This window comes from Eublepharis macularius, chromosome 15 (assembly GCF_028583425.1).
Source record: "Eublepharis macularius isolate TG4126 chromosome 15, MPM_Emac_v1.0, whole genome shotgun sequence".
NCBI classification, from domain to species: domain Eukaryota; kingdom Metazoa; phylum Chordata; class Lepidosauria; order Squamata; family Eublepharidae; genus Eublepharis; species Eublepharis macularius.
Window position 1 is genome coordinate 52,734,012 of NC_072804.1, and position 15,034 is coordinate 52,749,045.

The window sequence follows — 15,034 nt, forward strand, 5'->3', positions numbered from 1 at the left end:
TGCAAGATTAATTTCTTAATTAATTCGTTTTTTTTAATCAGAAAGGCAGCCCCAGGCTCAGCGAGCCCTTTGCGTTGTGATAAGAACCTGACCGGTGAGGGGAAAGACAGAAATTGGAGGACAGACATCCTCCAGCCAAGTGTCCACCGTGAGATGCTTCCTCGACTCAGGAAGCGCAAGCGGTCATACGCTGGCACACAAAAACAACAAAGGCAAAGCTGTCACTGGGAGAGGGGAAAATGCCAAAATCTGCAAACAGAAACCACATCCTCCTGCTCTGGATTAATTAATCCAGAAATCAATTAATCCAGAACACCCACCCCTTCTGTATACATGATCACCAGCGAAGTTGTACAGATCAGGTAAGGGTTCTAATTTCAGGCTTGCAAGCTTTTAAATCAGATTCAGCCAGTAGTTTAATCTGCCAATCAGAGGAACAAATTTAAATTGGATGCAGGTGCCAATGAATGGTACATTTGTTTTTCTAAAGCCAGCTTGGCGCCGGTGTGTTACTACAGTAGGGGAATTTAAAAAGAATCTCGAGTCGCAGCCTTTCCTTCCAACAATGAGCCGTGCCTTTTGTTTACTAAAATGGTGAAGTTCTGACATACTTCCTTCAAAAAATCCCCAATTAGTCACCAATATTAACATACAGATAATGGACAAGAATTGAAAGAGTAGAAAAGTCGAGCCTTTAATCACCCCCAAGGACTACAGGTTACAGTTTTTAAGGGGTGGCAGAAAGTGCTGTCAAGTTACAGCTGACTTATGGCACCTCCTCCCACTCTGCTGGTGTTTTCAAGGCAAGAGACTCACAGAGGTGGTTTGCCATTGCCGGCCTCTGCAATCCTGGTCTTCTTTGGAGGTCTCCGATCCAATTACTAACCAAAGCCAACCCTGCTTAGTTTCCAAGAACTGACGAGATTGGGCTTGCCTGGTTTATCCAGGTCAGGGAAAGAAGTAATTAAACTGTCTTAAATTACCCTTCCACGGTAGAGTACAGATATAGCATCAGGGATAGCAGAGATCAGGGCTCATTTGGAGGGGGAACGCGCAGGAACACAGTCCATCAGTTCCTCCAAAAGGTCACTGTCAGGTGGCCCCGCCCACCTGACTTTTGGCCATTTTGGACAGGGGAATCCTCCCCTGCCCGATGCCAACCCGATACCGGCTGTTTCAGCCCCGATCCAGGCCCAAAAGGGCCCCAAATGGCCATTTTCGGCCATTTTCCACCAGGATCGGGGCCGAAACAGCTGGGATCGGGGGCCATTTTGGGCCCATTTTGGCCTGGATTGGGGCCAAAACAGCCCTGATTGGGCCACTGCCAGGTGGGTGAACACTCCCCCATCTGGCAGCAACCGAATTCCGGCCATTTCGGGTCTGATCAAATCAATTATGCTAATGGCACACTTCCGGTGATGGCAAGGGGCGTGGCATATGCTAATGAGTTCCTGCCGCCCTTTTTCTACGAAATGACCCCTGGCAGAACAGAAGAGATTCCCCAGATACGTGGGGCATAAAACCCTCGCGGGCACAGTGGCCTAATCCAGCTTTCGTTTCTTTCAAATGGATGTTGCCATTTGAAGTCCACCCTGATAAGGTGAAAATGACGACACGGTCTGCAGAGCTGGAATCCAAGCCACCTTAATCCTTAAGGACACTGAGAGATCTCTGTCTTTTGGTGCTACACCTCTGAAGATGCCAGCCACAGCTGCTGGCGAAACGTCAGGAACTACAATGCCAAGACCACGGCAATACAGCCCGGAAAACCCACAACAACCACCACCTTAATCCTGTTTCCCTCTGCCGAACGAAGCCCTGCAGGTGCATCTGCTGGCCAGGCGGGAGCCAGGCAGACCTGGGGACGGTGGAGAGGAAGGAGTTACAAGGCCACTAAGAAACGAGGAGGCTGATTAAACAGTAACAGGTGCCGCTGACCCAGGGAACAGCTGTGTCCTGCCATGGAAAAGAAACCAGCCACAACCAAGGATCTAAAACAAAACGGGGAGGGGGGAAGAGCAGGGCCCGAGGGAAAAGGACGAGCACCAAGAGAGACTGAAGCAGCCATGAACGGGTAGGAAAAGAGAGTCAAAAATAAGGCAGAGGCACGTGTGTTTCATCATTGATATATTCTATCAAGTTGTGATTCTGGCTTGCAATTCCAGAATTTGGTATCTGCCATACAGCTTGGAAAAGAAAAAGCAAAGACACATTTCCAGCTTCCGTGGCTGGGGAGAAAAGTCTTGCAACGTTTGGGGAAAGATCAAAGGCCAAAGGTCAGGAGGTGGAATGTCAGTCTTTGGCATCAACCCCTAACAACTCGCCCCCTTCTCAGTTTCCATGGATGACTTTTCATCCATTTGCCCTGTGAAAGATACCTAATTCTTTTGGAAAACATGGCTCTCAGACATCCAACGCATGCATATTTTTTTGCACAACTTACGCGGGTTAAGTTACACTACACACACACACACACACACACACACACATCATTGATTTACACCATTAGCCTGGCTATGCAGAAAAAGGAGTCCGCCGGCTGGCCTGCACAGGACACAGAGGCAATAAAAGAGAAAGAAAACCTGACAGCATGGAAAAAATATTAGGGGCTCCAGGCAGTGGTGAACCTAATGGACAAGCAAAAAGCTAGCTTTGCAATTGCAACACAGGTTGCGTCAACATCTGTCCACAGCCCTCTCATGCGCACACATGCATGTGCTCACCCACTGTGATTGCAGCTCATGTCTTGAAGGCATTCCTTGCATATGGGACCCAGTCTGCAGCATTGCACCAGAACCGGAAAAGACATAATATTATATTCTGGACAAAAATGGCCTCCACAGTAAACCTGTAAAATGGGCAATTGTGTGTCCGCACCCATTCTCCGAGGTTGCTCTTACATGGTGAAACAAAAGGCCCCCATGCTTCTAACATTTCAAAAAGGGCTTAACACAGAACTGTTCAGGAGGAGGGCGTTCTTGTAGAAAAAGCCAAACTGGGGTGCAACGGTTCAGCTCAGCAAGTGACTTTTATTAAGGATAAAGTCTTTCTGACACCGATTAGCATGTTAGCTTAAATGGACAGGTTAGCACGCATTGCTGTTTTTCTCCCCATGTTCTATAATCCCGGCCCAACTCCACTGTTTTGCCTTACCAGGAATCTTTGCTGCTACATTCAAATGTTACCATATTTCATTATACACTCGCTGACTGAAAATTTTTCATACTTGTAATCTGCCTTGAGTCTCAGTGAGAAAGGCAAGACTATAAATAGCATAGTGGTTAAGTGGTTGGGCTGCAAATCAGCACTCTGCTGGTTCGAATCCCACTGCAGCCATGAGCTCCGCAGGTGGCCTTAGGTAAGCCACTCCTCTCAGCTCTAGCTGTATTATAGGGATAACAACAACACTGACTTCGTTCACCACTCTGAGTGGGGCACTAATCTGTCTAGGACAGCAATATATAAGTGCACTGTTATTCACAGAAACATACCATCTCTGGAGGGATCTCTAGGGTCATCTAGTCCAACCCCCAGCACAATGCAGGAAAATCACAACTACCTCTCACACACACCCCACACACCCTTGCTCCATGCCCAGAAAATGGCAAAACACCATCAGGATCCCTAGCCAAACTTGGGGGAGATTGCTACTTACCCCAAGGGGGCGATCGGCATTACCTTGGGCATGTAAGAAGGGGCCACGAGAAGTAAGCACCGATGTAACCCTTCCTGCCCTCACTCTCATGATCTGCCCAGGTTCACAGAATCAACACTGCTGTCAGATGGCCATTATTGTTGTTAGTGTTGTTGTTGTTATTAATGAAAATAATACCAATAACAACCACCATTAAATGGATTGGGATGTTCAGCTTCCCAAAAAGGGATTTCAAACACCTGCAGAAAGCAGGTCTGAAAAAAAAATCACTTATTGACAGCAGCGGTATAAAGGAATTCTGGACACTGCCTCCTTTACTGACTCATAAAGGAGCAGGGACCGGACTAGCCCCTCCTGCTAAGAACAGACATAGCTGTTAGGCAGAAGCATCCAAACCCAGCCAACCAGGGGCCTTCGAAAGAGATCTTTCCCACCCTTGCTGCCCCAAGAGCAAACTAAGATGGTGGGAGCTAAGCCTGGTAACAGCTCCACCCAAATAGTAGAAGTCAAAAGAGAAAAGGGCCACGCCTCCACTTGGAAGCCCCACCCTCTCTCCTGGAAGCCCCGCCCTTAACTCCAGATATCTTCAGCATGCTGCCATTCTGGGGAAAAGTACAGTGGACACATTTGGTGATATTCATCTTTTTTTATCTGTATATTTTGGGTTCTTGTGACTCAGTCTCAAACAATGTCCTCTTCTACCAGCCTTCCCCTGAGCTTGAAAGAAGCTGCATAGTGTTACAGGCAGGGCTCATTTCGAGGGGGAACGCACAGGAACGCAGTTCCGGCAGTTCCCCAAAGAGGTCACATGTCAGGTGGCCCCGCCCTCCTGACTCTCAGCCATTTTGGGCCTGTTTCAGCCTGGATTGGGGCCAAAATGGCCTGGATCGGGCCTCTGACGGGTGGTGGATCACTCTCCCACTCATCAGTGGCCAAATCCTGACCATTTGGGGCCCCTTTTCAGCCATTTTCAGCCCCTTTCTGCCATTTTGGCCCCAATTTTGGCCCTGAATGGCCAGGATTTGGTCCAAAACAGCCAGGATAGGTGATGTCAGGGGGTGTGGCATATGCAAATCAGCTATACTAATGACACACTTCTGCTGATGGCAAGAGGCGTGGCATATGCTACTGAGTTGTGCTAATGCGTTCCTCCAGCTCTTTTTCTACGAAATGACCCCTGGTTACAGGAGGTACATTCTACCAAGTAATTCCTGCTCCATCTCTGACCTGGGTCAGTTCACCCCTCCTTGGGCAACCTGGCGGGCCCCGGCTCCCCATGGCCCGCCATACTGATGCTGAACTTAGTGCGGGCACCCGATCAGCCCAGCCCACTACAGTCCACAGCTCCTGGACTCACGTGATCCACTGGCCACAGCCTCCCGGGCAGCTGGGACTACAGGCATGTGCCACCACGCCCGGCTACCAAGTAAGTCACGGTATCACAGAAACCCTCATAGCACAAAGAGGTAAACAGTTGACATGTGTGAGAAAAGGGGAAAGAACACTGTCATGGCACCTGATTAAATTTTTTGGCAGATTTTTTTGAGTTCAAAAAAGCTCCGCCTGGGTGCAGGTAGGGCCCGGAGAAAACCAATTCCCAGAGCACAGGATGCCGCAACAGGCTCCGGTGACATTTGGCTTTTCTTCTGCGTGAGCCCTTGTCGTCTTCCGTGCAGAGGGACACAGAAAGAAGGGAAAGGTTGAGCTCCTATCCTTTGAGAACTCTCACATGCCGTTTCCCCCCCTGCTCTTTACCACTCCTGAAGAAGGAAAGATGCTAAGCTGTTAGTACGTTTGTAGAACTAGCACGCATGCAAAAAGACTGAACGCACTCAGGATTCTGTGTTTGCAATGATTCCGTATAAATACAGCGAGGGGAACCACAGGGAATACAGTATTAGGTACACAATTGAACTCCTTGAGAATTTTGGCTTTTGTTTTAAAAATAAATCCAATGAAATCACAAGAGTCTAGCCTCTCTAGCCATTATGATGTAATCCAAAGCATGCAGGCAGTTCCAGAAGCCAGAGATGGGTAACCTTCTCAGTGCAATTTTGGGTGCAATTTCACTGCCTTGCATAGCCCCAGGGTCCCTCCAAGGGGCTGGCAGAATCAGAATTTTGCAAAAGAGTAATGACACATTCACGCAAGAGAGTCTTCTTCCCTGCACACACAAAGCCCTGCCCTGGGGCATAACCTTTCTGCAGCATGCAGGCCAGTGTGTTCCTGGGCACAGCCGGGCACGCAAGCAGGTTTGCGGCATGTCCAGCTCAAGCATTCCAGAGGGTGGGGTTAGGGCAGGGGCTGGAATCCAACGAAGCTCCTTTGCTCTTTTCGTGTCACGTTCAGGGCCAACGAAGCTGGTTTCCCCTCCGCTCCCCACTGCCCTGAGAAACTGCAGGAACCAAATGCCCAGCTATGAATAGCCGCAGCCCTTGACTGACTGGGGAGACCGGGCCCCAAATCCCCAGGGCAGCTAAAAAAAGACCCCGAGTCCAGAAATAAACACAAACCGGAGCTGGAGCAAGGACTTTCCAAGCTCTCTTCCCTCGACTCGGCCATGCCTGTTGAAGGATAAAAGAGACGGCAGTGCCGGGAGGCACACTTTTTATCTCTCTGGTTCCCAGGGCAGCTATGAGATCGCTCCAGCCTCCCAGCTGTCCTTGGGCACTCACAGACATGCTTAAGGCAGCTAGGAAATTAACATGGAAATGGGGAGAACTGGAGCTGGGATGGGAACCTCCCAGCAGAGCAAAACTCCAGCACTGAAGGGATGGGGAAGGCAAGGGATAGGGGAGCCATAAGAGAATATTCATTAGAGAGAGGATCTTGGAGTTCTGTCCCCACCTCTGAAAGAAGGACAGGATCTCAGCGGAGTTACAGCCATCAGCTTGCAACCTGGGCTCTTGAAATCAGTTCTCCATTTCTGAGCAAGCAGGCAGGTACAGGAGTTCCCCAAATGCGGTCACTGGCCATTGCAATCCAGCCCCCAAACCACAGAGGCATGCAGAAGATACCAGCTGCAGTTTCCCACTAGAAAGATCCAGGCCCTCTGCACACGCGTCACTTTTTAATGTTCAAACAAGGCCGCAGGGCAGATTCTCTTCCACACCTGAAATCCTAGGTCTAGAGGGTTCAAAGGATGGAACGGGAGCCCAGGACGACCAAGGGTCCCAAAAGACAGCCATCCAGAAAGCAAAGACCGTTGCAGAAGATTCAAAACTTCTTACTTGGACGCCAGACTTTGTGGTGTGACAAGAAGTGACACTTTGGAGCTGTTCTGTTACTGTGTGTCGGAGACTTCCCACAGACATGTGCGGAGGCAGCAAGGGGGGAAAGGCACTTTAATTTCTAGCCTAAGACAAGATGGGCATCCAGAAAGCGGACACCATCGTAGAGGATTCCAGACTCCTGAGCTGGACATTGGACTTTACGGTGTGACAAGAAGTGACTTTTCGGAGCTCTTCCGTTACCGGAAAATCTGTGTGTCAGAGACTTCCACAGACACGTGTGGTGGCAGCAGGGAAAAAAACTCCACTTTAATTTCTAGCCCGTGATTTGAAGAGGTTACATGCTTCGCTGGATAAACACAATGTAGCCGTGGGAGGGGGTGCGACTGAGCAAAGGAGTCACCGAGAGAGAGAGAAATGGAAAGGGGGGTGGAGAAAGAGAGAAGGCAAAAGCGGGAAAACAGGCCCGGCCTTGGAGAGGAGGGGAGCCAGGGCAGGTGCCGAGCAATGAAAGGCGTTCTTGTGGGATGCGAACAGGCCTCAACACACCTGAAACCACAGAAAGGGGCTTTTGGAGGCCTCGATGAAAGGGGGGAAACAAAGCACAGGGGAGAGGTATTACAGGCTTGCCAGGAGAACGTGTGGTGGGGGCGCTGCACCCTCTCGTAGGCCCCAAAGGGAGAATTGGCCACATCCCCATCTCTGGTTAATGCCCCCCCCCTCAAGCTTTCCACTCCGAGGGCCCCTGAAGTGGTCAGACTGGTTGTCTCTCCATGGCTGTTCAGGGATACCGAAGAGATGTTATCCAGGAAGCAAGCAGCCAAACGTGGAGGTGGGAGAGATACACAGGCTCAAAAGAGGACAGGAGAGATTCCCATCAATGGTGGCAGGAGTTCCCTGTAGGGCTGCAATCCTCCAGGTGGTGGCTGGACATCTCTTGGACTTGCAACTGATCTCTCCTGGCCACAGATTTCAGTTTCCCTGAAGAAAATGGCTGCTTTGGAGGTAGGGTTGCCAGCCTCCAGGTGGTAGCTGGAGATCTCCCAAAATTACAACTGATCTCCAAGCCAAAGAGATCAGTTCCCCTGGAGAAAATGGCTGCTTTGAAGGGTGAACTCTACAGCATTATATCCTACTGAGGCCCCCTCCCCTCCCCAAACCCCACCCTCTCTAGGCTCCACCCCCAAAATCTCCAGGAATTTCCCAACTTGGACCCGGCAACCCTGTTTGGAAGGGTGGACTCTGTGGCATTATACGCTCTGAGGTCCCTACCCAAACTCTGCCCCTCTTTGGGGTCCATCCTCCCAAAGCTCCAAGAATTTCATGACCTGGAGCTGCCAACCCCAGGGCCCAGTTCACAGATATCACTTGAAAGGACAGTCTGTGAGGCAGGCTGTTTGTGCGAATACGATGCAGACGGGCAAAAGGAGATGCACACAAGCAGGCTCAAGAGCCAAGCCAGACAGAATTCTGAGAGCAGATTTAAATGGCAGGCTTTGGGTCTATGTGGACGTTATCTGAAAGCGCATTCATGCCCTCGGCAGTGTGCGAGGCATGCTTTCTGCACGGATCAGGTCCACCACACTATCTGTCTCCAAATGTCAGCAGGACGGCAAAAACCAAGCGGTGTATGACCTCAAGAGCGGCACTGTCTCACCTCACAAAAACACCACAAGCAGCCACGGCCACGCAAACTCAACAGCCCGCGGCAGTCTGTGTGCGGCCAACCCAAAGTCTTGTTCTCTCCGCCCCTCAACGGAGCCAGTTCTCACAAAGCAAGCCAAAGCAATTTCCATACCTCCGAGGTCACCCACGAACTGCGTGTGGGCTCCCATCAGCCCTGTTTCACAATCTGCCAAGCCAAACCACAAGAAGGTGTCCCCCAACAGTGTGCGCACAACTTTCCCCCCAAGCCATACCAGCTCTCCTCTCCATTCTCTCTCTCCCTAGGCAGAGATCCATCAGCTTGACATCTTATTCCCTAACCTTCTGTTCTCCGACGGGCCAAACTACAAATTATGAGGGAAACGCAGGGTTGGCAGTCGTAAATTTTTTTTGTTCATATGCAAATATGATGCTACACCAATGCTCGCCTCCCCACAGATTATTTAATCTCCCCCACCCAAACTGGAGCCCTGAATCCAGAAGAGAGACAGACTACGGAGGAAATAGCAATAGTGGGGGGTATTTGCAATGCAGAATGAGCAAACACAGCCGAAGTTATGGAGGAGACAGAAAGAGCTCCCTTTTAACAGCGCAGGACAGTGATGGTAGAGAGAAGATAAATGGACGCTAGCGAAGGACGGAGGGAGATATTTACTTATTTAAAAGCTTTCTATGTTGCCTCTCAGCCGTAGACTCCCTGGGTAGCTAGCAATAAGATAAAACATCATAAATTTAAAACATCATAAAATTACAACAGTTGTTTTTTTTTTAAAAAAAAGATCTCAGCAGCGAAAACCAATAAACTAGACTAAGACGTACTAATCCGGGGGATGGAAAAGGAGAAGACCACACTGAATAGCCCACAAACCCAGCAAAGCTGCCAGGGTAAACGGAATGTTTTAACCTGGCGCCTAAAAAGGGAAGGCATCAGGCACATAGCTGGGAAAGAATATTCTACGGATGAGGAGCCGCTATAGAGAAGGCCCTCTCTCTGGTAGCCCCCAACTCACTTCTGAGCCTGGGGGGCATGTAGAGAAGGAGCTTGGCAGATGACTTGGAGCCCCAGGAAAGTATAAGGTTGGGGGACGGAAGCAGCTGCTAAAAATGTCCAGAAACATGCCAGATAAAAAGAGTAAGAGATGAGGATTTTAAGAGCTTGGGGGCAGGGCAAGGTATCATCCTCTTTTGTTTTTAAGCTTCTCTTCCCCCCAGATGATGACGACGACGCCGATGATGATGATTCGATTTTTAGCCTGCCCTCCATGCAAACGGGCTCAGGGCAGGTTACATCAGACATAAATACAATTAAAAATCACAGTAAAATCATATCGTCGTAATAGACATAAAATGTACAGTTTGTAAGGACTGCGTAATACACACAAAATGTACAGTTTGCCGCTTAAGGATTAGACGCTCGGTTTTTTTAAAGATCAAATCCTCACAGTGCTAAATATTCCATTTGAATATGCGCTGTACTTTGACATGTCAAGAACCGGAGCACTGCACGCCGCGTGTTCTCCTTCGACTACCATAAGCTACAGAGCTCACAAGCTTGAGCCCCATATTAACTAAATGCTACCTTCTATTCTGAAATTGATGGCACAGATTAAAAGCTGAGAATATCCCACCAATTTGCATACTAAGGGCCGGGGGGGGGGGACCATATGTTTACCTGTTTAAACCATCTAGGACCAGGCGAATACAGGCAATCATTTACCAAGTGATAACTTAACTGTGGCCAGACGTACGGCCACATGGGGAGCTGACCATCTGCCGTGTCTCCCACCCACCCACCCCAACCACGACATGACCAAAGAAAATGTTATCGCCCGTCAATGCCCTCGCATTGTGGAACTCCTCCAAGAGATGGTCCCTGCCCCTTTTATCAATATTTTTGCATTTCTCTCCCTCTCTGTCTATCGGAAGATGGCTCCCAAAGCAGCCAAGGACATTTATGTAATCGCTACAAATCAAGGGTATTAACAGGAAAGTATCTATCAGAAAACAGGAAGCTATTATCTAAAATCAAGTTTTAAATGATTTTTTTTTTAGAGCTCTGTCTTTGAGATCTGCCGCCTTAGGGCCTTGTTGGGTGAATAAAAATAAAGACGGCTTAAGTCATGCAAAGCTCCAGCCAATGCCTTCCGCCCAGCATCTGATGGAGAGGGAAAGAGAAAGATCCTCTCCTATCTATACCCACACGGCCCATTCCTCATTTCTTCCTTAATATTCACTTGCAGGGGGTGGGGGATGGAGGAAGGAGCTGCCCTATCTGACTTCCTTCAGAGGAATATTAATTCAAACGGATCAAACCTCCTGGGGAAGATGAATACGCACGAGAGGATGTGGTGACTGCGTGAAATTGTTGAAGCAAACGGGTTCAGCTGCAGAACTGGCAAAGAATGCCTCTGAGCATGTGCAGAGTGCACGCCCCTCCCCACTGCCAAGCAGAAACCACAATTAGCCTGACCTCACACATCCAGGCCTGTGGACGGGACTTCCAGAAGAGGACTATATTATGATGCCCAGGCTGAGCCTTACCTGAACCAAATGGACTAGTCGCTTTACGGAGACAAAGTTTTTTTTTAAGGCCCCTTTTGTGGGCAGACAATTAGAGTTGCCCACCTCCAGGGGGAGCCGGGAGATCCTCTAGAATTACGACTGATCTCCAGAGATCAGTTCCCCTGGAGAAAACGGCTGCTTTGGAGAGGGGACTCTTACACCCCTTTCCTCCCCAAACTCCACCCTCTCCAGGCTTTACTCACCCAGTCTCCAGGAATTTCTTAAACTGGAGTTGGCAACCCTACTTACAACTTAATAGGAACACACGGGAGCCGCTCAACTCCTCTTTTTAGAAGTTAGGGATTGGAAAGAACCAGTAAGGAAGGGAGCGAGAGGACCAGCAGAATCATCTGGGTGATTCTCTTTCAAGCTGCCTGCTATGGCCTCCCAGAACATTTCGAAGCAGAAAAGGGAGAGGCTCCGCAGAATAAGCTCAGGAGGTTGAGAAAAGCTAACGCAGGGGACCTGGAATGCAAGAGGCAGGGGCCTGAGCAAACAACCAGCTGGGGCATGTTTGGGTAGAAGCATCCTTCCCAGTCCTTCGGCAGGGGGAGGGAACTCTTTGTGGCTTCGCCCGCCTCCCCTGAGCCCTCCTGCCTCATTCCACCGGAGCCCTGTTCTCCGCCCCTCTATTCCTCCACACCCAAGTCACACCGCGTCGCTTCGGCATCCAACTCCCCCATCTAGGTTATATAAACATCCTCCCCTTCATGCCAGGCCTCTGGCGTCCACGAGAATCCAGTGCCAGGGAGGCATGGGCAAGAGGGAGAGGTTCAAAGAGATGAGAACTCCAAACTCCCCCCACCCAGAAATGAGTATAGAGTCTAGTGGCTAGAACCAAGCAGGGAAACAGCCAAGATGCTCCATTTCAAAATTTTAAATGCAAAAGTGAACTCAATGTTCGTAGTCTTTCAAGGTGCCGCTGCACTTTTGTTTTCTTTTTGTGTATCCCAGGCAAGTATCAGCTGTTTGCTCCTGGCTAAGGACTAGAAAAGAGATGGCATTTTTTGTCAGCTGGTGTGCGGGAAGAAGGGATGCTGGTTTTCAAACCTGCCTGATCGTCCTTGGCTCCCAACGTCAGGGGCTGAGGTTACTTAAGGAAGAGGAGAAACGTGCTCTGCACATGGTCAAAGGCACCCTTCTTTAATTCACATGTTCCAGGTGTTCAAGACAGGGTCTGTGGCTCAGCCTCCCCCCAATATTCAAAGTAAAACCCTGAGTTGCAAAAGTTCCCATGAACTAGTTACCTCTTTAAACATCAGAGCATAGCAAAAGGCTAGGGGGGGGGGGGTTCAAGGGTGGAGTTTAAGTTTCCAGGCAAAGGGAAGGGATGAAAGTATATTAAAGACACCAGGGAGAGTGGCCATTTGGGGACCAGAGCCTATAAGCAGGGAACTAGTTAGTTATTCCAAGCGAATGCAACCAACAGCAGGACCCGAGGACCGAAGCAGGTGTGGTGTGGTTTGACTCTCCCCTCGACACACACAACGCTTGTGGTCCCGGGTGGAAGAGGGGCTCTTCCGACTGCACCCCCACCCTCCTTATCTTCCCATCAGATCACTTTGCCGGTGAGTCACTCAAGAACGGCCAAGTCACCGCTGAGCAAGAAGGAGCCAGGAAGAACCGGGAGGGGGTTGCCTGAGGATGGGAGATGGGGAGGAAGGGAAGCAGAGCCGGGGCAGAGGCAAGGAGGGCAAGGCACAAAGGGATGCCGTGCCTGCGCCCTGGGGGGACCCTTTCTCTTGCCAGGGACTGCGGAGACTATTCATTGGAGGGGTGGGGCAAAGAGGGGAGAGGCATGCAAAGCAGAAGACACCATAGCTAGGGTTGCCACCGAGGGTTGGTAAATTCCAGGAGATTCGGGGGGTGGAGATTGAAAAGGGCAGAGTTTGGGCAGGAGGAGAAGTTCAATGGGGATGTGAGGCCAGGGGAATCTGCTCTCCGAAACTGCCATTTCTCCCAGGGGACCTGCTCACTGTAGTCTAGAGATCAATTGTGATTCCGGGAGAACTTCAGTCCCCACCTGGAGGCTGGCAACCCCATAGCCTTCCACCAGCCCACACGCATACCCTCCTGTCTCCACTGCCACAGGCACGCCCGGAGATCCCATCTGGACAGCTGATCCCCCCCGTCCAATCTTTCTGCTTCCTTCTGGCTGGCACCGCCCGCCCGCACCGCCACCCCTTGCCGCGCCCCGGAGAGTCCGGCGGCAGATCGCGACCAGCCGGAGCGGGAGAGAAGCGGCGGGTCGCAGGTGCAAAGTACCCCCCCCCCGCGCCAAACAATAAGCAAAGTTGCCCCCTAAAGAAGGAAGGGGCGGGAAAGAAAGGGGCGATCCGCAGCGGGTCTACTCAGAAGGAAGTGGGCTTACTCCTAGGAAAGCGGTCGGGGGCAGGGGCAGGTGAATCCCAGACTTTGGAGAGGGGGTGGGTCTGGCTCGCTTTCTGGGTAGGAGCGCGTCCAGGGAGGGTCGCCTCGGCCGGAGGGCGCCCGGCGGGCACCGGAGCGCACCGACCCCCGGCGCACGGCCCCTCGCCCTCCCGGGGTTCCCTCCCTGCTTCCCCCCTCCGTCCGTCCGTCCGTCCGTCCGTCCCTCACCTGGGCAGGCGAGCAGGCAGAGGCCCAGCAGGGCGGCCGGCCAGCGGAGCGCCTTCGGGGAGCGGCGGGCGCCCATGCTGCGCGGTCGCGGGAGGAGCAGCGGCGGCGACGGGGGCAACTCCGCTCGGGCAGCCGCGACTCTCTCGCTCGCTCCGGCTCGCCGCCTCTTGCCCCGGCCGGCCCGCCCCCGGCCCGCCCCGAGCGGCTCAGCCCAATCCCCAGCCGCGCTCCCTCCCCGGGACCGCCTCTGCCTTCGGGCCGGGCTGGAGCCGAGCGGGGGGCGCACGGAGCGCTCCTCTCCCACGGTGCAGTCCTGTGCAGAGTTAAGCCAAGCTAAGCCTGTGGAAGTCTATGGGCTTGGAATGGAGTAACTCTGCGTAGGATTGCGTTCCTCTCCAATAGTGTGCTCCGCTCCTATACAGAGTTACTCCATTCTGTCCTTGGAGTAACTCTGCGTAGGACTGTGTTGCTCTCCAACAGTGCGATCCTAGATCAAGACCTGCAGCTGCGTTAGTCTTGCAAAAGTGGAAAAGAGCAAGAGTCCAGTAGCACCTGTAAGACTAACGAAATTAGTGGCAGGGTGTGAGCTTTCGTGAGCCACTGCTCTCTTCGACAGATACGATCCTATGCAGCGTTACTTCAGGCTAAGCCTATGGAAGTCTGTGGACTTACAGTGGAGTCACTCTGAATTGGATTGGAATGGAAGTTGGGGCGGGGGTTCTTGTGTCCCTCTGGGTTGGAGTCTCCCAGTGGGACCTGGAGATCTCCTTCAGAAAAGGGCTGCTTTGGAGAGTGGACTGAACTCGAGGTTATTATGCTCTGCTGAGGCTCCTTTCCTCCCCAAACCCTGCCTTCCCCAGGGTGCGCCCCCAAATCTCCAGGAATTTCCCATCCCAGAGTTGGCAACCTTCTTTCTCAAAGGCAGAAAAGATACTCTGGACATGCTCCAAGGTGAGGTCAGTAGGACTGGGTCCTGGCTCAGAGCAAACCGGGTTAGGATTACCTTTGGCCCCCAGTTTCCTGCATTGACTCCCCAGGCATCAGCCGCTGCCATTTAAGAATGAGAGAATAGCAGTGCAATCCTAAACAGAGTTACTCCAGTCTAAACCCATTGAAACTCTGGAGTAAATCTGTTTGGGAATGTGCTGTACTGATCCACTCCCTCCATCCCTTGCGTTCTCCATTGCAGCTGCAAGCTGTCTAGTGTTGTCTCTAACAATCGGACTTTAGTAAACAACTGTACGCTCCAGCCAGGGGTTTATCCTTGCACTCTCTTTTCTTTATTATTCTTTATTTGTTTACTCCATTTATACCCCATCTTTCT

The 15,034-nt window shown here is 51.2% G+C and overlaps 1 protein-coding gene across 1 annotated transcript in view; it reads right to left on the bottom strand.

The window, feature by feature from the left end:
- BCAM (basal cell adhesion molecule (Lutheran blood group)) overlaps positions 1–13,841 on the bottom strand; it is a 55,221-nt gene extending 41,380 nt beyond the window's left edge. The window contains exon 1 of the mRNA XM_054999193.1: positions 13,711–13,841. Coding sequence (XP_054855168.1) covers positions 13,711–13,786 — 76 coding nt within the window. The 5' untranslated portion in view covers positions 13,787–13,841. The remainder of the gene's footprint in view (positions 1–13,710) is intronic.
- Between the last annotated feature and the right edge of the window lie 1,193 nt (positions 13,842–15,034).